This window comes from Oncorhynchus tshawytscha, linkage group LG09, assembly GCF_018296145.1.
Source record: "Oncorhynchus tshawytscha isolate Ot180627B linkage group LG09, Otsh_v2.0, whole genome shotgun sequence".
Lineage (NCBI taxonomy): Eukaryota > Metazoa > Chordata > Actinopteri > Salmoniformes > Salmonidae > Oncorhynchus > Oncorhynchus tshawytscha.
Window position 1 is genome coordinate 22563766 of NC_056437.1, and position 27876 is coordinate 22591641.

Here is a 27876-nt window from a genome sequence, read left to right on the forward strand (position 1 = left end):
AGAACTCTGTCACACCCTGATTTGTTTCACCTGTCATTGTGCTTGTCTTCACCCTCCTCCAGGTGTCGCCCATCTTCCCCACTTATCCCCTGGGTATTTATACCTGTATTTTTCTTCTGTCTGTCTGAGCCAGTTCATCTTGTTTGTTCTAGTCAACCAGTGTTTTCTCTGCTCCTGGTTTTCCCCAGTCTCTCTTTTCTCGTCCTCCTGGTTTTGACCCTTGCCACTCCTGACTCTGAGCCCGCCTGCCTGACCACTCTGCATGCCCCTGAGCCTGCCTGCCATCCTGTACCTTTGCCGCTACTCTGGATTATCGACCCCTTCCTGCATTGACCTGTCGTTTGCCTGCCCCTGTTGTTGCAATAGACATAGCCTAGCGTTGGGCCAGTAACCGAAAGGTTGCCAGATCGAATCCCCGAGCTGACAAAGTAAAAATCTGTTGTTCTGCCCCTGAACAAGGCAGTTAACCCACTGGTCCTAAGCCATCATTGTAAATCAGAATTTATTCTTAACTGTATCCCTAATTTACTCATGTTTTCTTTATTTTGGCAGTTACCTGTACTATGCTAGTCAACTGTCCATAATGTAATTATAAAATATTCACTTACAGTAGCAGGCACTGTAAGTGACATAGAAGTTTAGGAGCTGCATATAAAACAGGACTAAATGTTCTTTGCAAAACTTCCTGTGTTACTTTGTCCAACAAAGAACCTAGATTTGTCATTCCTTTGGGGTGCAGTCTGTCAAGGCACACATCTTGTTCGAGTAGCAGTTTGTTGCTGGCGAGAACAGGCTGTCAAACAGACCCAGTACTAATGGGGCTATTTAAGAAACTACAGTATCATGGAAACCAATAGTTTGTTACTCTGACCATGTGGAAAACAAACCTAACATGAAATATACATTGTCTTTAATTATCACTTTCATATTTTTCCATGATTGAAGAAAGAGCAAGCATTTCAACAGAGTCATAGCTCTACTACTTATACTCATTGTCTACTAGTGTCACGCACTGGCCATAGAGAGGCTTTTATTCTCTATTTTGGTTAGGCCAGGGTGCGACTAGGGTGGGCATTCTAGTTTCTTTATTTCTACGTTTTCTATTTCTTTGTGTTTGGCCAAGTGTGGTTCCCAATCAGAGGCAGCTGTCTATTGTTGTCTCTGATTGGGAATCATACTTAGTTAGCCTTTTTTTTCCCACCTGTGTTTTGTGGGTAGTTGTTTTCTGTATAGTTTATTTGCCTTACAGAACTGTTTGTTTTTTCTCTTTGTTATTTTGTTAAAGTGTTTTTTTGAGCAATAAAGAATCATGAACACTTACCACGCTGCGCTTTGGTCCGATCCTCATTCCGACGAGAGCCGTAACAACTAGTGTTTCATGTTTTCTAAAACATAATTGCAAAGCAGCTTTGTCTGGCTGAAAGGATGGAATACTTTGTCCATGATCCCATCTCATTCAAAGGCTTTTTGGTCGCTGTCAGAATTTATGAAATAGCTGCTAAATTAACATGTTTTCGGTTGTCCACAAGATTTCTGTGAATTTATTTGAATCAGGTACGCATCCAAACCAAACATGTTATATATATATGCAATCATCAGATCATGCCAGTTTAGTCTATGTCTCATGTTGTATAACTCTGCTGTGTGTCTTTCACAGTAAACAACACATTTGCTCATTTCTTCCTGGTCTTTATTATTTTTCTAAATTGGAGTCATTCGCAGTTGCCTGTTTTTCCATTTATCATAACACTCTTCACACTGTTCAATACCAGCAATCTTATCCTTTACTTTCTACTCAAGATGGTCTTTCTACTTAATGTCAACAAACAGGCCAACTCAAGAGCATCTGACATTGAATGTAGAGACCAAAGAGATTCCTGATGAATGACCAAACTATATATTATCTAATTTCATCTCATATTTCATGACAATAATTCTCTCATGTTTTTTTAATCGCAGTGTCAGATAAAAATACAACTTCTGACCTGGCTGAGAATCACTGGGGAAGCAGCAGGAATGATTGATAACAGAGCTCATGATCTTTCGTCTCCTGTTTCTCCTGTTTCTCTTGCACTCATGCTACCAAATCCTTAGATCATTTTGCTCTGCTTAGTCACCTCACATATGCACTCTCTTGGGTTCTCAGTTCAGCCTGATGGACACAATCAGAGCTCAGATTCTGATTGTGAGTAATCAGAAATTTCAATAGCTGCTTTCTCCTCCCCTCTGAGCAGCTAGAAATGTTTCCCACTTGACAGTCAGCAGAACCACTGCATTGCATTCATCAGAACAGAATGGAGTAGAATCAATGCTTCCTCCAGCCCATGCCCAGCATAGCCCATTCACTTCACGTCACACTATCTTGGTGGAAGGAGTATATTACTTTCCCCAGCAGGACATCTGATTGATATATCCATGTGAACATTTGAGCTGTGAATGTAGTCATGGGAGATTGGAGAGATTGAAATTGTATATAAGATGGGTTATGAAATGTGACTATTTTCTAGTCATACACTCAAGACAATTTTCTGTTTGATGGAACATGTCTGTAAAAGGAGAGGAGTAGAATTCTGATGCCGTCATTTACTCCCTCTGGTTGGTAGACATAATGCATACAGTCTTGTCTGCCATGTGTCTTCCTGTGACAGGTCACCTTAGATGGGTCGTTTAATTTGAACATCAATAGTAGATGTATTTTTGACTGGGTCATTCTCTGTCTAGATGGAGTTGGTGCATATAATGAAGGCTATGTGGAAAAGGTCTGACCCTGTCCTAAATAAAGAACTTTGACTAAGATTAGTTGTGGCTGCAATCTCCTCTGGACTCTTTTGATGGGGATTCTGTTATTACTCTTTTCCTAAAATGTAATTATTTGTTCCTCAGTGTTGCCAGGATACCAGTTCTTAGATTTATCAGCAAATTACCCTCGTTATTGTATTCTTAAACACAGGCATTAAGATTTTGTCAAGGGTTCTGTGTGGTCAGAAAAGTTGCACTTTATTTTAATTCCTCTTACCAAGTGTGAAGAATTAGCATTCCTTCATGTCTACACAAGTGTAAACCATAAGCAAAATATGCACAAAGAGTAAACAGTATTTTACATCCAAATCATACCTCTTTCTCTCTCTCTCTCACACACACACACACACACACACACACTCCTACCAAAACACACCAATCTAGATGACCTGATTTACCTCAACACAGAATCATTCATTCTGAATCAGCAATGACAGCCATAAACTTAGACATTATAGCCAGCTATCTGTGGTACACAGACATGTAGGCCTACTACTGCCAAGACACTATATTTTATATGAGGGACGTCTGGTAGACAGATAAACAACAAATTAATGAATGCTTCAAAGAGGCAATGAATTAAGCGATTGCACAGATGGTTCCTTGACTCATCTGCCCCAATCCCATCTCTCACCTTTTTAAAAGTAATTCATTTGGACAAAGAAAAAGATGGTAACATCTCCATTTAAGTGGTCCTTACTACAGTGTAATTACATGTGTAATTACACTGTAGCAAGTATTGACGGTAACTGTAACAACTCATAGTTACTATGTAATAACAACATGTAACTGGTAGTAATTGCTGTCTGTAATTATAGAAGTGTAATAACGAATGCTTGTTACAAATGGGCAAGTTTCCACTAAATTTACAAACTTATACAGTACATTACCCATCATGACATCCTGGCCCTCATTTTCAAGCTTCTGGAAGTGCGATCCAAGTGGGATGATAAAAACAAGTAATATCTGCAAGTGTACAATATAATTGCTAGGTGTACACAAGATTTGGCTAGTTAAAATGGAGTGTATCTTGAGGGGTACTTGTGATTATAGTTTACCAACATCCAGTGGTGGAACTCATTGTTCTCTCTTGCTCTATACAGTTTATATTCCCAAATCTAGAATATGTTATGAACAGACTCAGTAGACTGAGTTTTTTAGACTTTACAATTTGCCAGAGTTTCTAAAACTGGTGTTGTTCAGAAGGAGTGTGAGGGCAAATTGAGTTATTGCCCACACGCACTTCACAGATTAGGTGTTACCTAATGGAAATATGCAAATTTAGTTAGTTGGTGTTAGCATGCACGCTTATAGCTATCTGGATAACACAAGGACTAGCTAGGTAGCTAGCTAGGTAACATGCGCCGAACACAACGAAACCTTACCATGAAAGGCTTACTTACAAGCCCTTAACCAACAGCGCAGATCAATAAATAGAGTTGTGAAGATATTTACTAAATAAACTAAAGCAGAATTTTAAAATATTTTTTCAAGCAACACAATAAAAAAACAACAACGAGGCTATATACAGAGGGTACCGGTACCGAGTCAATGTGCGGGGGTACTGGCTAGTTGAGGAAATTTGTACATGTACTGTAGGTAGGGATAAAGTGACTATGCATAAATAATAAATAGCGAGTAGCAGTACTGTAAAAACAAAGGGGTGGGGGATAGCAGTTTTATGGCTTGGGGGTAGAAGATGATATCTAGTATTGGGTAAGGTAGTGTCTAATGCTGAATTGTCATAGGCTACAGATTTGAGTAGTGTCTTATTCCTCACCTGGGATGACACTCATAATAGATCTGTTTTCATAAGCTCAACCGACTTAACCCATATGGCTTTATTTTGGGGACAAGTGCTAGCAACAACTTTGACTGCCGATATATTTTCAGCAGTTCACATTCATGGGTAGGCCATAATAGCATAGGCTATAATCTCCCAGACACCCAGCACAACCACAAGGGATCCCAACCTCAGTCACACTTGTTAATGAATCAGATGCAGCTGAGAAAACCCAGAAAAGTAAGTTGGTGATTTCAGTGGAAACCTGTCCATTTGTAACATACATGATAACAAGAATTTGTTGTTACACTTCTGTAGTTACAGACAATAATTTGTGGTGAGGTGCGTACTGGCGGCAGAGAAGTCAGAAGCAGGAGAGCGAAAACTGATTTACAACAGTGTCATTTAATATCCATAAACCACCGTCAACAGAACAATACAATAAATGGGTCAAACAAAATCCGGTAAATACCAGAATACCGTGCATAAGCACTACAAGAAACAATTACCGACAAGGACGTGAGGGGAAACAGAGGGTTAAATACACAACATGTAAGGCTGTAACATGTAACATGTAAGGAAGTAAGGCTGATCGAGACCCCAGACGTTCCATGAACGCCTTCCAGACCCTAGACGTGAACTGGGGACCCCGATCAGACACTATATCCTCAGGCACCCCGTAGTGCCAGAAGATGTGTAAACAAGTAGGGCCATAGGGAGACCAGGCAGAGGGAGGAGACAACAGGACTTAGAGAAGCGATCCACAACGACCAGGATCGCGGTGTTACCCTGTGAGGGTGGAAGATCAGTCAGAAAATCCACCGACAGGTGCAACCAAGGCCGCTGTGGAATGGGTAAGGGGTGTAGCTTACCTCTGGGCAGGTGCCTAGGAGCCTTACACTGGGCGCACACCAAGCAGGAGGAAAGGGTTAAAGAGGGGTTAAATACACAACATGTAATTGATGGAATTGGAACCAGGTGTGATGGAAGAAAAGGCAAATCCAATGGAAAATGAAAAGTGGATCAGCGGTGGCTAGAAGGTCGTCGACTTCGACCGCCGAACGCCGCTCGAAAGAAGGAGAAGGACCAACTTCGGCTGAAGTCGTGACAGTAATTACTACCAATTGCATGTTGTTATTACATTGTTTCTACGAGTTGTTACAGTTAACTACAATACTTTTTACAGTGGAGTTACACATGTAATTACACTGTAACAACAACCCCTTAAAAGGACATGTGAATTATTATGTGTATTATAATTAACTGACATTTTTGTAGGGCTCAATACATTTTTAGTTAGGATAAATCAAGTCTGACATTTTAAAGTGGAAATTACAAACTTTAGAAACCTTTTTAAACCTTGAATAACCTACAATTTGCATTTCCTGCTGCACAGGAAAATTATCTGTTGTAGCAGAGTGATCAAATTAAGATAGTACATCTGTGTAGAGGCCAACAACCATTGCAAGCTCAACTCAATGGGCAAAGCCCATAGAGAATGATAGAGGCCTCTAGTGGCCAATAGGCCGTGTTAGCATGGGCATGCCTTGCATGGGCATGCCATTTTAATGTAGCCAACTGGGTGGGACTCAAAACGGTGCTGCCCATGCTGTCACAGACGCAATACTGGTACAGATACCAGTATGGCAAAGCCATACTCTTAAGCACCACCCCATGGGGAAATTGTATATGTGCTCACATTCTGAGAATGGTGGTCAAATCTGGAGGAGGTGGTGTGGCAGCCTAACATTTCACAATCTTGTTAAAGGCTCAGTTGTCCAAAACAATCTTGGGAGTAGTGGAAAAATAAGACATTAGCATAGTGTTGGTCAAATCCCCCCTCATAAGTAAACTTACTCACAGCTCGTAAAGCAGTGTTGTAATGTCGGACGCAGATGGATTGATGATTGAACAGATGGGTTGCAGGCTTTTAGTACTGATGCTTTTTAGCCCACTCATTACTTGTCTTGGAGCCATTGGTTGTATGACCCTGGCAAATACTGCAGTGATTGAACTGATGATTAATTGATGCAACGCTGGAAAATAGAGGTAGAGATACTTTATCATACATAATTCCAGCTGTCATTATGTATTTTTAACGAATGCTAAATTGTCATACAATTTACAATTTGTCATACATATATATTTAAAAAAAAAAAAAGTTTAGTCATTATTATTTTTATTTGTTCAAGATATTAGACCTTTCCTGTGACTGGAATGATAATTGGATCATTTATTTCAGCATGTCCATGCAAAGTCGTGACAAAAAAAGAAAGGAAAAAGTTAGCCGTTCTATTGCTAATCAACAAGAGAGAAACGTGCTTATAGACAACTGCCATAACTACACTTGGCCTATGGATAATATCATGCTTTCGAATGCTGAAGATGACGAATTCCCCTCTTTACCGGTTACTCCGTGCAAACCTCCACCCTCCAAAAAACCCAACATGAACTCTGACATCGTGGCTACCCTCTCCTTACTCATCAACTCCAGGTGTGACGCCATTGAGAAAATGGTAGGCGCGAACACCATGGTTATCGAAGGCTTGAAAAAGACTGTGGAGTTTGCATGTGGTAAAATTAATGAGGTGAAAACGAGAGTGGCAAAAGTTGAAAAAAATGTGGAAAGGGTGGAAAAGAATAACAATGTCTACCATAGACGTCTCAATGATCTGGAACAATACACAAGAAAATGGAACCTGAGACTCTACGGCTTGCCAGAGGTGGAGAAGGAAGATGTGCGAGGAGCGGCTATCTGTATCTGCCAAGAAGTTTTGCCTGCAGAGAAGAACAAAGTTGGTGATACCATCGACGTTGTACATCGCCTCGGCAAGAAGCAACAGCAAAGCGATTCAAGACCCAGGGGTATCATCATCCTATTCACTACCAGATTCTACAGGGATGCTGTCTGGAAAGCTGCTTGGAAGAACACCTTCCTTCAGAGCCATGGTATGCGTTTCGCCGAGCATCTCAGCCCGGAAGACATAGAAAGAAGGAACAAGTTGTGGCCAACGATCAAGATAGCACGAAGTGAGGGGAAGGCTGCTTACTTCGTCGGAGGACGAGGTTTCATCAACGGTTCAGAAATCCATATTCCTCCCTAAAATCTCACCAGAAGGAACAGGTTGATGGTTTCAGCCATGGTATTCTCATTTTCCTTATGTGGTTTACCTAACAAGCATCAGGTGACTATTTTACAGGAATACTCAGGTATTTCAATTCATTAGTTTGTTCTTGTATGACCAGAAGTCCTATTTTGTTTACAAACTTACGAAGAAGATTGAAAGCTGAATTTATGTTTTATGTATAAAGTAACTAAGATACTGTTTTAAATGGCATACAGGTCTGCTCTGACTTTACACGGTTATTGTTCTATTTAGTTATTAATACTTATTTCCAAAAAAGGTCTTAGGAACGTTTATATGTGAAACATTTTGTTATTCAATTATTTTATGATCAGTTTTCATATGTACTTAAAATAGTAGGTACCCTTTTATTTAAATTATTATTTGTTGTTTTATTTCTCAGAATAGTTCCTGATTACACTAAAGAGGGTTTTTAGTCTCTCTTACTACAAGAACCCTTGGTTTGGTCTTGAACATAATTTCCAGTTGAGTTGAATTTCAAAGGTTATGGAATAAGCTATTTTCACTTTAAATTGACTTAAATGGTGCAGATCTCGGTTCCTTATCGTTTATGTTCACTGCTCCTACGTCTTTGACCCATCCTACTACAGTTTATACTTTTATATAATCTTTGCTGTTTTGTCTTTGTCTATATTATCTCTTAATGCTAGGGGGTTACGAAACAGTGTGAAGCGTAAAGCCTTCTTTTTATTTGCTAAACAATTTCAAACAGATTTTTGCTTTTTTTCAAGAGTCTCACTCAATGTCTGCTGATGCCAACTTCTGGAGGTCACAGTGGGGCAACGATATTTGGCTTTCCCATGGATCTGAACGCTCTGCTGGTGTCACTACAATGAAAAATACCTTTGGTGGTAATATTCTACACTCGGAATGTGACCCCTTTGGTCACTTTATTTGTCTTGTGATCAGTTACAATGACATTACGCTCATTACTGTAAACTTCTACGGGTACAACACCAAACATGAGAATGATGAGTTGCTTGAATCTATAGAGAACTTCATTCGTTATCTAAATTTCCCAATTCGTTATTATTGATAGGAGGGGACTTTAACATTACAATAGATAATTCAACTGATAGATGGCCCCCAGGTAGGCCAACCAATCAGAATTTGGGTTTAATACTTTTTATGGAAAAGTTTGATCTTACTGATATATGGAGAGAGAGGTTTCCGGCCGAAAGATCATTCACTTGGAGTAACAAAACAGACTCCAGACAATCCAGAATAGATTTTTGGCTTATATCCAAATGTATTGATAGTGAGTGTGTTACTACAAATATTTGTACTACTCCCCTCACAGACCATAAGGCTATTTACATTGATATCAAAATATTTACCCCTGATACGAACCTTGGTAGAGCATCCTACTGGAAGCTAAATAGCTCATTATTAAATAATGATATAGTTACATTTGAGGTTAAAGATCTGCTCTCACACTTTTGGGAAAGGGCTTGTGAAGAAAAATCTTATTGCAAGAACTGGGAGCTCTTTAAATTTGAGGTGTCCAAATATCTTAGAAAATATGGTAGTAATCTTGCTAAGACCAGAAGAGCTGAGGAGGAAAAGGTGATCATTAAGATAACTTCCCTTTCTCAGAGGTCCCCAGCTGACCTCTTGGGGGAGGAGAAGATGGAACTAATTACAAAATAAACTGGATAATATATATAAAATAAAAGCAGAAGGAGCCTTTATTAGATCTAGGAAAAAATGGATTGAGGAGGGAGAACAGAATTCATCCTATTTCTTTAGACTTGAGAAATTTCACTCTAAAAATAACACTATCCATAAGTTAGACATTGATGGTGTTATTACAGATGACCAAAAATGTATCGCTAAATACTGCAGCAATTTTTACAGAAAATTGTATAGCTCTACGTACTGTCAGGAATCCACATATATGTTTTTTAACTCACTGAATAATGTTCACTCTATCAGTGATATAGAATCTTTTCAACTTTCTTTGGAGAAACCGTACCCATTACATTAGGAAAACTGTTGTAATGAACACTTATGAGAATGGTGGACTGAATTTTCTGGATTTTACTACTTTAAATAATACTTTCAAGATCAATTGGATAAAACAATTCCTAAGAAGACCCACTTCTATCTGGAATTTTATTCCTCGTCATGTCTTCTCTACTTTTGGTGGCCTTAACTTCATGTTGTTTTGCAATTATAATATTGACAAAGTTCCAGTGAAACTTTCTGCTTTTCATCGGCAGGTTTTCTTGTCATGGTCCTTAATTTATAAACACAATTTTTCTCCACACAGATATTATATATGGAATAATCGGGATATATTGTATAAAAATACCTCTCTGTTTTTAGAATATTGGTTCAGGGTCTTTTACTCAGTTATAAAGAATTCTTATCACTTTACAAGGTCCCTGTAACACCTAAAGATGTTGCAATTGTTTTAGATGCCATTCCCTCAGGTGTTGCTATGTTATTCAGGAACATGTCAAGACCTGACCCTCAGAGCCTACCTTCTATTGACCCTGTTGACTCATCAGTAGGAAAGATTTGTTTCTCTTTTGGTCCATTCAACAACAGAGCGATACAATCCTTGTTTCAGCAGGATGTTGTATCTATACCTTATGTCATGCCTTATTGGAATGGATTTATTGATAATATCTGTTGGAAAAAGTCTGTATTTTGCCACACACATACCTACTTATTAACAAAATTCAATAAGTTTCTTTTTAAATTATTCATAAATATTATCCTGCCAACCACTATATGAAGAAGTTTAAGGAAAACATCAACTCAAATTGCTCCTTTTGTAATGACCACCCAGAAACAGTTGTGCATCTTTTTGGCATTGTATGCATGTAAGAAAACTGTGGCAAGACATCAGTAGGTTTATAATTGAACACATTTATGAAGATTTTACACTATTGTGGAGAGATGTACTGTTTGGATTCTTTACATACAATAGAAATAAGCGGAATCATTTTTATGTAATTAATTTCATTATTCTTTTGGCCAAATTTCATATACACAAATGTAAATTTACAAACAGAAAACCACATTTTCGTACCCTACAAAAAGAAATTGAACTGTATTTTAAGACGGTTAAATGCTCTACTAACAAAAAGCTGTTAGAATTGTAAGTATATGCATGTCCCTTAAGGTCCTTGTGTAATTGTAATGTGATATTGTACCCCCTAGCGTGATTGTCCTTTGTTTGTAATCTATGTATGCTTGTGTTCCCTCATGTGCTTTATGTGTTGATTTGTTGTTAATATTTTTTTTTACAAAAAAAAAAAAAAAAAAAAAAAAAAAAAAAATTGGCATTACATTCTTCCTCTAACACAGATTTCCACAAGGTCTCAGACTCTAGGGTGGAAAAATGCTTACAAGAAAGAAACAGATGAAGACAAACAGAGTTGTTGATTTCCATTGTTACTTGTAAATGTTAAAAAGGGGAGAAAAGGACAATCCCATTTTCTAAATTAGCTATCTAAGCTACTCACTCTATAGGCTACAGATTTCAGTCACCACTAGAATAGTTATTTTTTATGTTGTATCTTTGTATCATCTAATTCATCAAATTATTAATCTAACAATAAAATCCTAATTGTTTTGTAAGATGTTCCAGCTCATCTATTGTTTGTATGCATTTTCACATGGTATTGAGTAATTATACAGAAATTTTACTAGGCAAGTCAGTTAAGAACAAATTCTTATTTTCAATGACAGCCTAGGAACAGTGGGTTAACTGCCTTGTTCAGAGGTAGAACGACAGATTTGTACCTTGTCAGCTCAGGGATTTGAACTTGCAACCTTTTGGTTACTAGCCCAATGCTCTAACCACTAGGCTACCCTGCCGCCCCTGTATATTTGCACTTCTGTAGATATTACATTTACTCTGTGGAAAACAATGGACAATGAACACATTGAAAAATCTATGACACACATAACATCTTATACTCACATTCTAATATCTTCCAAAACAGCAAGTGCAATCATTCAACATACTTGTATAACCTTTACTATTGCAATTGACCTTTCATACAATCTAATATTCAGGTTAATTCCAACATACACTGTATCACTGGCTGGCTGGTAATTCATTGACTGCAGTATCATGCCATTGTTCATACTGTCAAACCACCCAGCCTATAACAACAGTTCATCTTTGGAGAGTTAATTTCCCTGTCTGACTCCAGTCGCTTACATTCTGCCTTGACCAGGCAGCAAACATCAGACTTAGTGCCTGTGATAACTCTGCTGTCATTCTGTCAACTGAATCATTTGGGGTTGCACTATCTTGACAAACCATAGACCTTTTCTGATTTGATGGATTGGCCACAAGATGACGTTCTACGACATGTCCAATGACGTCCTGAAGTCCTATGATGTGAGGACTTGTCTGGCCATCTGTCACTAAGCCATTCCCAGATGATTTGTAGTTTCTCCAGTGGGTATCCTAGAGACACAAATATTATTTGAATACTACATTTATCCTTGTTCCATCCTTCACACTCCCATTCCTAAGTGGACCTTGTAATGCAGCTCAATTATCATTCTAAAAGACATAGCACATTAATATTGTCACACCCTGACCATAGAGAGCTTTATATGTCTCTATTTTGGTTTGGTCAGGGTGTGATTTGGGTGGGCATTCTATGTTCCTTGTTCTATGATTTCTCCACCGTGGAGAAATGCTCACCCAGACCCTCCCCTATAGGTTCAGGTTTTGCGGCCGGAGTCCGCACCTTTAGGGGGGTACTGTCACGCCTTGACCATAGAGAGCTTTATATGTCTCTATTTTGGTTTGGTCAGGGTGGGCATTCTATGTTCCTTGTTCTATGATTTGTATTTCTGTGTGTTTGGTCAGGTGTGGTTCTCAATCAGATGCAGCTGTCTATTGTTGTCTCTGAGAACCATACTTAGGTAGCTTTTTTCCAACATGTATTTGCGGGTAGTTGTCCATGTATAGTTGCCTGTGAGCACTACGTTGGCTTCACGTTTTCGTTTGATGTTTATTGTTTTGTTGGCGACTGTAACGGTTCTCTTGTGGTGAAGGAGAGTCGGACCAAAATGCAGCGTGTAGATTGTGATCCATGTTTAATCAAACAAACGTAACACGAATACACACAAAACACTACAAAACAATAAACGTAACGAAAACCGAAACAGCCCATACTTGTGTCAACTAACACAGCGACAGGAACAAAGACACTAAGGACAATCATCCACACCAAACTCAAAGAATATGGCTGCCTAAATATGGTTCCCAATCAGAGACAACGATAAACACCTGCCTCTGATTGAGAACCACTTCAGACAGCCATAGACTTATCTAGAACACCCCACTAGCTTCAATCCCCCATATATACACACCACATACAAAAACCCATGCCACACCCTGGCCTGACCAAATAAATAAAGATAAACACAAAATACTTCGACCAGGGCGTGACAGCGACAGCTTAAAATAAAGAAGTATGTACGCTCCCCACGCTGCACCTTGGTCCACTGTTTCCACCTTAGACGATCATGACAAATATTGGCAACGCTGTAATAGTGGCATTGATGTATCTACATCCTTGGAAAGACTGCTCTCATGAAACATGTACTGCCAATTAATGTAAACTAACTTTTGTTGCCTATTCTCAAATTATTTATCACAATTTCAAAATTAGACAATTGTCTGTGACAGTGTATAATCATTTAAATGTTTCTCACATACATTAGACATGCTGTCATTATGAAGAGAATAAAATGACTCCGTGTTGTAAGTTGTCTCGATCGATACCTCTTCTGCTATGCTCAAGGCATTCTGCAGCTAACTAGTCTAGTGGCCTAATGAAACTTCTAGGAATTAACTAGACAGGGTTTCCTCTGATCTACAGTACGATCCAAACCACAGAGTAGTGAGTGCCCAATTAGTCTTATATGAGAGCACAACAAAAACAAGATGTACTCACAGCTATAACTAACAAACATTATTCTGTCTGATCCCTGGTGTTAGAAATCGATGCTCAGAATAAACGGAAAGTTGTGGTGTTTTATCTGAGTTTGAATGTATGAAAACTTCTCTCAGATACACTGATGTATATAGGTATAGATAGAGAGGCTCATATCTGAACACCATGTGATAGAGATAAAAGAACAGATAAAAATACACCTTATGGATCAGATGGGACTGTGAACAAACATACACACACACACACACACACACACACACACACACACACACACACACACACACACACACACACACACACACACACGACAACATACGCACTATATACACATGTACACCTGGATTTTGTGTTGTAGATATTGTAGTGTGTGCTCTCAGGCCACTACTCTACTACTACATATTATGTGGTAGTAGAGTAGTGGCCTGAGGGCACACACTTAATGTGTTGTGAAATCTGTTGTGCAATGTATTGTAATTTTTTTAAAATTGTATAACTGCCTTAATTTTGCTGGACCCCAGGAAGAGTAGCTGCTGCCTTAATAGATAATAAATACAAATACACACCTTTAATAACAGATCACACAAAGGATTTCCAAATATTCCCCCCCAACAGGTCTTGACAATTACTTACAGTACTTATCAGCAAAGTAGTGATATTCCCTGCTTCCAAATGAAAGATTAGTTTTATACCCTTACGAAAACACAAAGTTCATTGGCCCTACAGGGCTTTCTTACGTCTGTTAAGCCTGTTATACAATGGGGCAAAAAAGTATTTAGTCAGCCACCAATTGTGCAAGTTCTCCCATTTAAAAATATGAGAGAGGCCTGTAATTTTCATCATAGGTACACTTCAACTATGACAGACAAAATGAGAAAAAAAAATCCAGAAAATCACATTGTAGGATTTTTTATGAATTTATTTGAAAATTATGGTGGAAAATAAGTATTTGGTCAATAACAAAAGTTTATCTCAATACTTTGTGATATACCTTTTGTTGGCAATGACACAGGTCAAACTTTTTCTGTATGTCTTCACAAGGTTTTCACACACTGTTGCTGGTATTTTGGCCCATTCCTCCATGCAGATCTCCTCTAGAGTAGTGATGTTTTGGGGCTGTTGCTGTGCAACACGTACTTTCAACTCCCTCCAAAGATTTTCTATGAGGTTGTGATCTGGAGACTGGCTAGGCCACTCCAGGACCTTGAAATGCTTCTTACGAAGCCACACCTTCGTTGCCCGGGCGGTGTGTTTGGGATCATTGTCATGCTGAAAGACCCAGCCACATTTCATCTTCAATGCCCTTGCTGATGGAAGGAGGTTTTCACTCAAAATCTCACGATACATGGCCCCATTCATTCTTTCCTTTACATGGATCAGTCGTCCTGGTCCCTTTGCAGAAAAACAGCCCCAAAGCGTGATGTTTCCACCCCCATGCTTCACAGTAGGTATGGTGTTCTTTGGATGCAACTCAGCATTCTTTGTCCTCCAAACACGACGAGTTGAGTTTTTACCAAAAAGTTATATTTTGGTTTCATCTGACCATATGACATTCTCCCAATCTTCTTCTGGATCATCCAAATGCTCTCTAGCAAAATTCAGACGGGCCTGGACATGTACTAGCTTCAGCAGGGGGACACGTCTGGCACTGCAGGATTTGAGTTCCTGGCGGCGTAGTGTGTTACTGATGGTAGGCTTTGTTACTTTGGTCCCAGCTCTCTGCAGGTCATTCACTTGGTCCCCCCGTGTGGTTCTGGGATTTTTGCTCACCGTTCTTGTGATCATTTTGACCCCACGGGGTGAGATCTTGCGTGGAGCCCCAGATCGAGGGAGATTATCAGTGGTCTTGTATGTCTTCCATTTCCTAATAATTGCTCCCACAGTTGATTTCTTCAAACCAAGCTGCTTACCTATTGCAGATTCAGTCTTCCCAGCCTGGTGCAGGTCTACAATTTTGTTTCTGGTGTCCTTTGACAGCTCTTTGGTCTTGGCCATAGTAGAGTTTGGAATGTGACTGTTTGAGGTTGTGGACAGGTGTCTTTTATACTGATAACAAGTTCAAACAGGTGCTATTAATACAGGTAATGAGTGGAGGACAGGGGAGCCTCTTAAATAAGAAGTTACAGGTCTGTGAGAGCAAGAAATCTTGCTTGTTTGTAGGTGACCAAATACATATTTTCCACCATAATTTGCAAATGTGATTTTCTGGATTTTTTTTCTCATTTTGTCTGTCATAGTTGAAGTGTACCTATGATGAAAATTACAGGCCTCTCTCATATTTTTAAATGGGAGAACTTGCACAATTGGTGGCTGACTAAATACTTTTTTGCCCCACTGTATATACACTGCACATGCCCAGGTGGCACTGAAGGGACAAACAGAAGCTACTGTGGTTTATCAACTGAAACTCACCCACTGAGTTTCCACCCACATACACATATTGAGGCGTGGGAAGTTGATGTATTTAACATTCTCAGCACTCAACCACTTCCTTTATTAGAATGCTAAGATATGTACCGGTAATATGGTGGCACTAAAATTATTGACATGCACAATGCAGTGTAACTACAATATTGGTACCAAGGTTATTCTATTAAATGAAAACTGCAACTAAAATAAACACTCAAATTCAATAACTATTTAGTAAACTAAAGTAAAAATTTAAATTCAAAAACATGTACTGAAAGTACTATATTTGACTGCAAATTGAACTAAAATCAAATAAAAACCATCATAAATTATGTTTAGTTTTAGTTTTTTTCTACCTGGCTAAAATCAAATGGGGTTTACAAGCATTTTTTCTAATGGGGTTTTTGAGCTTGTAAATATGGTGGGTAAATGCTGCAAGTTAGATGCAAATATTTCAAATAGGCCTAGTTTGTGCATCATCATCACTAGCTATCACTAGCTATCACTAGCTATCACTAGCTATCACTAGCTATCACTAGCTATCACTAGCTGTCACTAGCTGTCACTAGCTATCACTAGCTAATGGAAGAAATCCGAGGGCGAGCACAGAGCTTGACTGGGGCAAGCTAGAGCAGCTTGTGAAGTTGCTGGAGCTGTTTACAATCTACATCGACCAACTTCAAACTGAATCCTCTGGCAGCCAACTTCGATCCAACCCCTGCAGCAGCTTGCTTGATGGACCCAAGAGTGTCTCTGGCACTTTGCTCAACAGAGATGGAGCCACTGATGAGGGAAGCAGAGTCTTTGTACTTCAGCAAATCAGAGAGTACAGCCGTGGAGCAGCAGGACCCCCAAAGGTGCCAGCACCTTGAATCCAGCAAGCATCTCGACCACAGTTCTTCAGAAATATAGCTTTGTTGCATCGAAGATTGTGTCTTAGGGGGAGGGTCAACCTGGCAGGGAATTAAGTGCCCAGTGTGAGCTGCGGAAATACCTGGAAGAGGTAAATGGGGCATGGTTACAGATTCAAGTCTCCAGTTTTGTCAGGCAAGGATGGCTGTTTATCCAAAGCTCTACCCTGTGGTGCTGGATCTGGTTTCTGCCCCTACATCCCAAGCGTTTGTGGAGAGAATATGCAGCCTGTCATCATGCTTGAGAAACCGAACATCCACCTGTCTGGAACGCAGAGTCTACTTGAAGATAAACCAGAAAATCGTGTTTGGTTAAACAAACAAACAAACAAACAAACAAACAAACAAACAAACAAGACAAACAAACACACACACACACACATACACAGACACACACACACACACAATTAAATCATGGCACATTTGACATGTTGTGTTTACAGAGCATTCGGAAAGTATTCAGAGCCCTTGAATTTTTTCACATTTTGTTACGTTACAGCCTTATTCAAACATTGATTAAAAAAATATATACATATATACAGTTGAAGTCGGAAGTTTACATACACTTTAGGAAAATACATTTAAACTCAGTTTATCACAATTCCTGACATTTAATCCTCGTGAAAATTCCCTGTTTTAGGTCAGTCAGGATCACCACTTTATTTTAAGAATGTGAACTGTCAGAATAATAGAAGAGAATGACTTATTTAAGCTTTTATTTCTTTCATCACATTCCCAGTGGGTCAGAAGTTTACATACACTCAATTACTATTTGGTAGCATTGCCTTTAAATTGTTTAACTTGGGTCAAATGTTTCGGGTAGCCTTCCACAAGCTTCCCACAATAAGTTGGGTAAATTTTGGCCCATTCCTCGTGACAGAGCTGGTGTAACTGTGTCAGGATTGTAGGGCTCCTTGCTCGCAAACGCTTTTTCAGTTCTACCCACACATTTTCTATAGGATTGAGGTCAGGGCTTTGTGATGGCCACTCCAATACCTTGACTTTGTTGTCCTTAAGCCATTTTGCCACAACTTTGGAAGTATGCTTGGGGTCATTGTCCACTTGGAAGACCCATTTGCGACCCAGCTTTAACTTTCTGACTGATGACTTGAGATGTTGCTTCAATATATCCACATAATTTTCCTACCTCATGATGCCATCTATTTTGTGAAGTGCACCAGTCCCTCCTGCAGCAAAGCACCCCCACATCATGATGCTGCCGCCCCTGTGCTTCACGGTTGGGATGATGTTCTTTGGCTTGCAAGCCTTCCCCTTTTTCCTCCAAAGATTACGATGGTCATTATGGCCAAACAGTTCTATTTTTTTCATCAGACCAGAGGACATTTCTCCAAAAAGTACGGTCTTTGTCCCCATGTGCAGTTGCAAACCATAATCTGTCGTTTTTATGGCGGTTTTGGAGCAGTGGCTTCTTCTTTGCTGAGCGGGCTTTCTGGTTATGTCGATATAGGACTCGTTTTACTGTGGATATAGATACTTTTGTACCTGTTTCCTCCAGCATCTTCACAAGGTCCTTTGCTGTTGTTCTGGGATTGGTTTGAACTTTTCGCACCAAAGTACGTTCATCTCTAGGAGACAGAATGCGTCTCCTTCCTGAGTGGGATGATGGCTGCGTGGTCCCATGGTGTTTATACTTGTGTAATTTTGTTTTTGGGGTCTTGACTGGTTTCTTTTGATTTTCCCATGATGTCATGCAAAGAGGCACTGAGTTTGAAGGTAGGCCTTGAAATACATCCACAGGTACACCTCCAATTGGCTCAAATGATGTCATTTAACCTATCAGAAGCTTCTAAAGCCATGACTTCATTTTCTGGAATTTTCCAAGCTGTTTAAAGGCACAGTCAACTTAGTGTATGTAAACTTCTGACCCACTGGAATTGTGATACAGTGAATTATAAGTGAAATAATCTGTCTGTAACAATTGTTGGAAAACTTACTTTTGTCATGCACAAAGTAGATCTCCTAACCGACTTGTCAAAACTCTAGTTTGTTAACAAGAAATTTGTGGAGTGGCTGAAAAACTAGTTTTAATGACTCCAACATAAATGTATAAACTTCCAACTTCAACTGTATATATATGTATATTCTCTCATCAACCTACATACAATACCCTAAAAACAGGTTTTTAGAATTTTTGCAAATGTTTATAAAAAAACAACTGAAATATCAAATTTACATAAGTATTCAGACCCTTTAAGTGGTACTTTGTTGAAGCACCATTAGCAGCGATTACAGCCTCAAATTTTATTGGGTATAACGCTACAAGCGTGGCACATCTGTATTTGGGGAGTTTCTCCCATTCTTCTCTGCAGATCCTCCCAAGCTCTGTCAGGTTGGATGGGGAGCGTCACTGCACAGCTATTTTCCGGTCTCTCCAGAGATGTTCAAACGGGTTCAAGTCCGGGCTCTATGTAGTCCACTCGAGGACATTCAGAGACTTGTCCCGAAGCCATTCCTGCGTTGTCTTGGCTGTGTGCTTAGGGTCGTTGTCCTGTTGGAAGGTGAACCTTCGCCCTAGTCTGAGGTCCTGAGCGCTTTGGAGCAGGTTTTCATCAAGGATCTCTCTGTGCTTTGCTTCGTTCATCTATCCCTTGATCCTGACAAGTCTCTGCCGCTGAAAAATATCTCCACAGCATGATGCTACAACCACCATGCTCCACCATAGGGATGGTGCCATGTTTCCTCCAAATGTGATGCTTGGTATTCACACCAAAGATTTCAATCTTAGTTTCACCAGACCAGAGAATCTTGTTTCTCATGGTCTGAGAGTCCTTTAGGTGCCTTTGTCAAACTCCAAGCAGGCTGTCATGTGCCTTTTACTGAGGAGAGGGTTCCGTCTGGCCACTCTACCATAAAGGTATGATTGGTGAAGTGCTGCAGAAATGGGTGTCCTTCTGGAAGGTTCTCCCATCTCCACAGAGGAACTCTAGATCTCTGTCAGAGTGACCATCAGGTTCTTGGTCACCTCCCTGACCAAAGCCCTTCTCCCTCGATGGCCCAGTTTGGCCAGCCGGTCAGCTCTAGGAAGAGTCTTGGTGGTTCCCAACTTCTTCCATTTAAGAATGATGGAGGCCACTTTCTTGGGGACCTTCAATGCTGCAAAAATGTTTTGGTGTCCTTCCCCAGATCTGTATATGAAATATGAAGAATGGTACCCAATGATGTGTTGTGTTGGATTTGCAACAAACATACCACTTTGTGATCAGGAGAAAAGGTACATTTCTTTGCCACATTTTTTGCAGTATTACTTTAGTGCCTTATTGCAAACAGGATGTTTTGGAATATTTGTATTCTGTACAGGCTTCCTTCTTTTCACTCTGTAATTTATGTTAGTATTGTGGAGTAACTACACTTGTTGTTGATCCATCCACCGTTACTGTATCTCCAGTGTTGGGGAGTAACAGGTTACATGTAATCCATTGCATGTAAGGGATTACAAAAAACGGTAACTGTAATCCGTTACATTACTAGCAGAAATATTGTATTCAGATTACAGATACTTTGAAAAACTAGAGGATTACTTCGAGGATTACTTTTAAATTAAGAAACGATGTTTGCGGAAAAAAAATCTTTGACACTTCTGTTTTCTCAATGATATTCAAATCAGCATTGACAAAAGGCGCAAGTTTAAGTTTGTTCCACCTCAGCAGAGATTGACCACAAGTCAGAGACCCCTATGATGACACAACCAATGTGTTTGATGGATCGCGAGGAAAGAGGAAGGAACAGTATGTCTTCCAATGGAGCGACTGCTGTCCGACTGCTGTCGGCATTCAAAGATTATCCAATTTGAAAAAAACTTTTGGAGGTAATGATGACAGCAGTGGTGAAGTCTACTGCGATACGGATATAACTTATTATTGATATCTACATATCGCATTGATGTGAATCACACTATTGCTCTCTCAATTAGCTATTTGCGGCTTATTGATTGGGGTTGTTGTGGATGGCTGTTTGCAAATCTAAATGTGTATTTGAACCCAATAATGGTTGAATTGAAAAAGTTTAATCTGCCTATTGTCATGACGTTGGCCTGGGGGTAGGTTTATGACAGTCATAAATACCTCTTCCCCCCTTTTTCCTCTCTCTACCCTACTGATGTTACATTTGCAAACCCCTTTGGTTAACATAGAGATTCTGGGAACATCAAAAGGTGGGGGGAAATGAACTATATTCTGGTAATCCGACCAATTGAACATATGCGGTGGTACTTAATGAATATGATGTCAGTTCGGTTGTCATCTGAGACATTCTCATCAATAATAAGATGACATAAACTCTACAGTGGAAAGTCTACACATCAGAGTTATCGGATTCACATGGAATTGTTGTTCAATTTAAATGTTTGAATATGAAATTATTCTTGATGGGATGAAATGTGATTTTAGCTTCTAAAATGTGAGATTTGGGTTTTCATAAGGTAGGGCTCTGCTCAATCAGTGGCCCGCCCCTGTGAAGGGACATGGGCTATAAAACTTTTCAAACACACCCTCCTCTCCCTTCCGATATAAAGCCTTGATGACAATGTAACCTCCTGTTCCGAGGACGTGAGGACGACAGTCCGATGTCAGAATGGTTCAGATAATAACTACAGAATGAAGCCAACATCAGCGTGAGCTTTGGTTGCGAATGGTATGAACTTTGAACTCTTATTCCCTACAGAAGTGATATCTCCTAGCCGTTGAGTTAGCAACAGCAGATGCAAACGAGGGTTAGGAAGGAACAGACAGAGTATCCCGTCTATCACACAACGACGTTACTACAACGTATCCAATTGACAACCAGAGACATTCTTCAAAGGACAAAGGACAAAGGACTCGGTTGAACAACACGGCCTTCCATCTACCACCAACCTACCGAAGCGCAGCTCAGAGCAAATATTTATTGCATTTTCCTTTTCCAAATGGGCGGTAATTTAGAATGCATAAGATACTGTATTTATGATAGCACAGCTTCACCCTTCGTTCCTCAGTCTTCCCGCTCTTTCACTCAAACCCAGCCACTTTTCTTTTGTGTAACAAGCTGTCATATCTGTTCCGCCCGCTAGGGACATTTTCCTTTATGACGTAATTTGTAATCAAGTTATGATTTAATTATGTGTATGTGTAATTCTGTGTGATTAGTTAGGTATTTAGTAAATAAATAATTAAACCCAATTTTGTATTGCTGGTTCAACTTGTTCGCCAGGGTTCGTGAAGATAACCAAGAATTTACAACTTTCAGATGAGACTGAATTAAGATGACGATTAATATTGACTGCTATTGATGTAAAATATTACTAGGTCTTTAAGAGTTTATTCGGAAGATAACAGCTCTATAAATATTATTTTGTGGTGCCCGACTCTCTAGTTAATTACATTTACATGATTTGCTCAATCAGGTAATATTAATTACAGAGAAATTATTTTATAGAATAGCATGTCATATCACTTAATCCGGCATAGCCAAAGACATGACATTATCAATCATTGTTTTTGAAACCAGTGCACAGCCAGTACAAAATATGCCCTTGCAAGAGCTGCATAGTGCGGATTCAAGCCAACGGAATAAAAGTGGGGCTTTCCTTCTTAATGTGTTTGAGCCAATCAGTTGTGTTGTGACAAGGTAGGGGTGATATACAGAAGATAGCCCTATTTGGTAAGAGACCAAGCCCATATTATGGCAAGAACCGCTCAAATATGCAAAGAGAATATGACAATCCATCATTACGTTAAGACATGAAGGTCAGTCAATGCTGAACATTTCAAGAACTTTGAAAGTTTCAAGTGCAGTTGTAAAAACCATCAAGCGCTGTGATGAAACTGTCTCTCATGCGGACCGCCACAGGAAAGGAAGACTCAGAGTTACCTCTGCTGCAGAGGATAAGTTCATTAGAGTTACCAGACTCAGAAATTGCAGCCCAAAAAATGCTTCACAGAGTTCAAGTAACAGACACATCTCAACATTAACTGTTCAGAGGAGACTGAGTGAATCAGGCCTTCATGGTTGAATTGCTGCAAAGAAACCACTACTAAAGGACACCAATAATAAGAAGAGACTTGCTTGGTCCAAAAAAACACGAGCAACAGACATTAGACCGATGGAAATCTGTCATTTGGTCTGATGAGTCCAAATTTGAGATTTTTGGTTCCAACAGCTGTGTCTTTGTGAGACGCGGAGTAGGTGAACAGATGATCTCTGCATGTTTTGTTCCCACTGTGAGGCATGGAGGAGGAGGTGTGATGGTGTGGGGGTGCTTTGCTGGTGACACTGTTGGGGATTTAATTAGAATTCAGGGCACACTTAACCAACATGGTTACCACAGCATTCTGCAGCAATACTGGTTGGTAGGTGATTAAATACTTATGTCATGCAATAAAATGCAAATTAATTACTTAAAAATCATACAATGTGATTTTCTGGATTTTTGTTTTAGATACCGTCTCTCACAGTTGAAGTGTACCTATGATAAACATTACAGACCTCTACATGCTTTGTAAGTAGGAAAACCTGCAAAATCGGCAGTGTATCAAATACTTGTTCTCCCCACTGTATATGTATATATACTGTACCACTTGGCAGTTGTTATGTACATCTTGTTGTTTTATTCCTTTTGCTTATTTTCCGAATAACTGTAAGATGTAAATATTGTTTCGTTCCTGGAAGCTGTTGCTGTAGTGATAATCAGAAGATACCTGTGTATATATATATATACAGGTATTTGCATTTGTTCCTTATTCCTCATCTCTAAATGTGTGAATTGTACACTCTTAAAAAAAGGTCCTATATGGAACCTAAAAGGCTTCTTTTGCCTTCCCCATAGGAGAACCCTTTGAAGAACCCTTTTGGGTTCCATGTAGGACCCTTTCCACAGAGGGTTCTACATGCAACCCAAAAGGGTTCTATATTGAACCAAAAGGGGTTCTCTCTGGAACAAAAAAAGAGTTATCCTATGGGGACAGCCGAAAAAACCTTTTTGAACCCTTGTGTATCATGTAAATTTGATGAAGCCAACAATGCAATCAACCAAATAGAGCTAGTGCATTCATGCTGTATATACCATATAGGTGTGACTTTCTCTCAGACTGTCGCTGTGTCAGTGACATCCATTCCGTCTGGACTGTGTTGAATGGGTGTTAGCGGCAGAGACAGTCCCTCCTGCCCCAGTCCATGCTCCTGCCTCTGCCCCTGCCTCTGCCCCTGTCTCAGGCCCTGGCAGCTGTGTGTCCCTGCATTGGCTCTACTCTCCTCCAACATGGAACTAGTCCACAGCCCCTTGAAGACTCTGTTGAGCCCCACCTTAGAGAGCCACAGGCAACATAGAAGGTTCCGGAAGGCTGAGCGAAACTCTGGGCTGTGGCAGTAGATGATGGGGTTGAGGCCTGAGTTCAGGTAGCCCAGCCAGTTGAGCAGAATAAAAACTTCCCTGGTGGGGATATCTGGGTCAAACACCTTGATGATGTTGGACACAAAAAAGGGCAACCAGCACAGAGTAAAGGTCCCCATGATAATCCCCAGGGTCTTGATGGCTTTGTGTTCCTTTATAACAGTTACCCGAGTGTGCCTGCGGCCCTGGCTTCTCCACTGTATGGAGTCGAAAATGAAGCTGCTCCCAGCCCTGCCGTTGTTCCCAGTCCTGTTCATGCTCCCAGCTCTGCCAGTGGTGCTCCCAGCCCTGCCAGTGATACTACCAGTGGGACTCACAGCCCTGCCAGTGATGCTCCCATCCCTGCCATTGGGACTCCCAGGGCTGACTATTTGACACTCTGATGGGGGGATGTCACACCAACAGAGGAAACGCAGCTTGTTTTCATTCATAAGCCTGACCTGCCGTGTGGCGATGAGGAAGACTCTGCTGTAGATGAAGATCATGATCAGCAGGGGGACGTAGAAGGACACAACAGAGGACACGATGGCGTAGGGCATGTTGGTGATGAAGTCACAGCAGTGTGGCTCCTCGTAGCACTGCATGCTCCCGGTGTCGTTATGAGCACGCCACGACTGGCTCATGATTGGGACTATAGAGATGAGGGCTGCCACACCCCACACCACACACACCAAGAGCCACGCCTGACGTTTCCCAAGCAGAGACTGGTACCTGAGAGGCCGTGTGATGGCGATATAGCGATCCACAGCGATGGTGCACAGCGTCTCAATGCTGGCTGTCACACAGAGGACATCCATGGATGTCCAGAGCTCACAGGCTGTGCCGCTAAGGAGCCAGTCCCCCGTCACCACTAGGGAGGCCCCCAGAGGCTGCACCAGGCAGCCCATGATAAGGTCAGCACAGGCCAGGGAGATGACAAAGATGTTGGTGGTGGTCTGGAGGTGGAGGGTGCGGGCGATGGTGAGGATGACCAGTAGGTTGCCAGCAACCGTCACGAAGATAATTACCACCAGAACAGGCATCACCAATGGTTCAGCCGGAAGGTGGTACGATCCAGAACTGTGGTTGTTCATACTCTACACAGTCAGTCAGACGACCACTCAGAAAGCCCTGAAGGACACGAGAGGGAATAATTTAATCACATGTTAAGTGATTGCTCAGTTTCTAGTTAGCAGGTCAAACAGGTGAAATAAAAGCATGCAGTCTGTTCCTCAATAGCTTCTCTCTTACTCTCCTAATCCACTTTCAGTTCTTTCAGAGTTTTACATTATATTCTTGAAGTGATATGATTTTGATGAGCAAAGTGCATAATATGCTTGCATCATAGCACTTTGACTAGGTGGAATCCAGATTTGATGGCTTGATCATCAAGACGAAGGAAAATAAGGAGAAGTTTGTCAAACTGCAGCAGCTCACAGCAGACAAGTTAGATCTGCCGCAACATGTCTTCTCCACTGTTGGACCTTGTTCAGTTTTTTTCTTGACAAAGAGAACAACAATAGCAAGACAAAAAGCAAGGTTTGGATAATCCAAAAGCGTCCTAAATAAATAATGCTTATAAGTAAACTTTTAGTACCTCCAATTTTTTTTTTCATTTGAATTTATTAAACTCAAGCATTTTAATATGTACACTGTATGTCTGTTTTCTACTGACTCTATTATAGATGATTAATTATGATGAATGAACTGTTATAAAATAAACTAATACTCCAATAATAACAACTCTATCAGTAGAGAAAAGTGAATACATCACAACAACCATACCTGAGTGAAGGTGCTCCCGGAGAGTTTGTTTGTTGGTTTGATGTCACCTTGGTGGTGGACATAATAAAAAAACAGTCCCACTTCAAAACATTCAACAAGTTATGATCTCTGGTACGGAAGTTGTTCATGCAGAGCAGCCTTCTAGCTCATCTCTCTCCATGCACATGCAGTGTGACCTAAATGTATCTTGCAGAGCCAACTCTGTGGTTTTGTCTATTGCAAAAGGGCTTCTCTTATTTTTGCTTTCTGTGTGACAGATGAAACAACATCGAAGTCTTCACCAGTTTTCCCATGGTATAAGCTGATGCTATAGGTTGACAGTCTTCAGAAACTTCAGATAGCAAACTGATGATTCTTCCCATTTTCTTCTGCCTTGGCTTTTGGAGACTTTGACTTCTGTTCCATGGATATTTTATATGCCTGACTTTTGTTACTATCTCCAGTCCACCAGTGTGCGGTTCAGGTTCAGGCTGTGGATAAACTTTCCTCACAGACCATTTCAAATCAAATGTATTTATAAAGCTGTTTTAACATCAGCAGATGTCACAAAGTGCTTATACAGAAACCCAGCCTAAAACCCCAAATGCAGAAGCATGGTGGCTAGGAAAAACTCCCTAGAAAGGCAGGAACCTAGGAAGAAACCTAGAGAGGAACCAGGCTCTGAGGGGTGGACAGTGCTCTTCTGGCTGTGCCAGGGGGATAAGAGTACATGGACATTAAGACCAGATCATAGCCTCCAGCAGGGGGAAGAAGTCAGTGTGTGAAGGTTCACACAGGGAGGAGAGACAGAACCCAGGCACACCATTTTCACTGACCTTTCAACCCTTATCTTAAGAGTTCAGACTTTCCCCCCTCAGACCTCACGGTGACTGAAAAACTTAAATTGAAGATTGTTTTCTTTTTTTGCTGATGGTATTGACCTTATAATCTCATGTGAATTCAATGACCATAGCTATTCACATCTCATCATGGAGTTAAGCTGCAGTTACGTTAAATTAGGCAGCAGTTCTCAGTGCAGAGACAATCTTGCATTTGGTCTTCTTAATCTTTTGAATAAACTAGAGAGTCTTACGCTTCATGCTGCATGTCTCCTCTGTGGAGGAATTCAAATCAAGTGTTTGCCTGTCTGGCTTCCCTTTCTGAGACATGTTTGTCTTAGTGGTAATTGTACCCCGACATGGAACACCAACCCGGGTATCCATCACCTGGTATAAAGATGGACATACAGTATCGACCCCATATTGTGTGAAGTGCAGAAACGACATGGTGTAATTAGTGCTGGTTAACACTGGATCATCCAGCTGCAGACCCCAAACCCTGTTGGAAATGTGTTGTTCTGGCTATTTGTGTCAACAGGATGTTGACTGTAGGTGTGATAGGGTGGTGGTCTGATCAGGTTCATTACAATAGCCTGTATAACAGCCTGGACTTGGAACTTGATATATAGGAACCTCGCAGAACACTAAAACCCAGGTATGATTCAAAACAACCCAAACAAAACACAAAATTCCCATTGAGCTTTGGCATTGTGAAAACAAACCACAAAATATGCTTATAGAATGAAGTTAACTAGATGCGTGTACTGATGAAATTCCTGTTAAATTCCCAACAAGGCTGTGTACTTGTACAAAAGCTTGAATTCAAGACAATTTACCATATAGAATGATGCAACTGTTTCCGAAGTCATGCAGTTTAATATTTTAACAGTATAAGGTCTCTCTTCTCAGAGCCAGTGAAGTGATCCACC

The 27876-nt window shown here is 40.4% G+C and overlaps 1 protein-coding gene across 2 annotated transcripts; it reads right to left on the bottom strand.

The window, feature by feature from the left end:
- Window positions 1–11493: 11493 nt before the first annotated feature.
- LOC112259330 (beta-1 adrenergic receptor) lies at window positions 11494–26637 on the bottom strand. 2 transcript variants are annotated; one of them, XM_042326685.1, is made up of 3 exons: window positions 26130–26637; window positions 24039–25475; window positions 11494–12160 (listed from the first exon to the last, which is right to left on the bottom strand). In XM_042326685.1, the coding sequence occupies exon 2, from the start codon at window positions 25436–25438 to the stop codon at window positions 24059–24061; it is 1380 nt and encodes a 459-aa protein (XP_042182619.1). In that variant the 5' UTR covers window positions 25439–25475; window positions 26130–26637; the 3' UTR covers window positions 11494–12160; window positions 24039–24058. The 2 variants fall into 2 exon arrangements, with proteins under 2 accessions (XP_042182619.1, XP_024289812.1); XM_024434044.2 differs by lacking the exon at window positions 11494–12160 and having other exon boundaries at window positions 23458–25475; window positions 26130–26636.
- Window positions 26638–27876: the final 1239 nt, after the last annotated feature.

Excerpts from the sequence above, each read along its gene's own strand:
- LOC112259330 (XM_042326685.1), bottom strand. The coding sequence starts at position 25,438 with ATGAACAACCACAGTTCTGGATCGTACCACCTTCCGGCTGAACCATTG.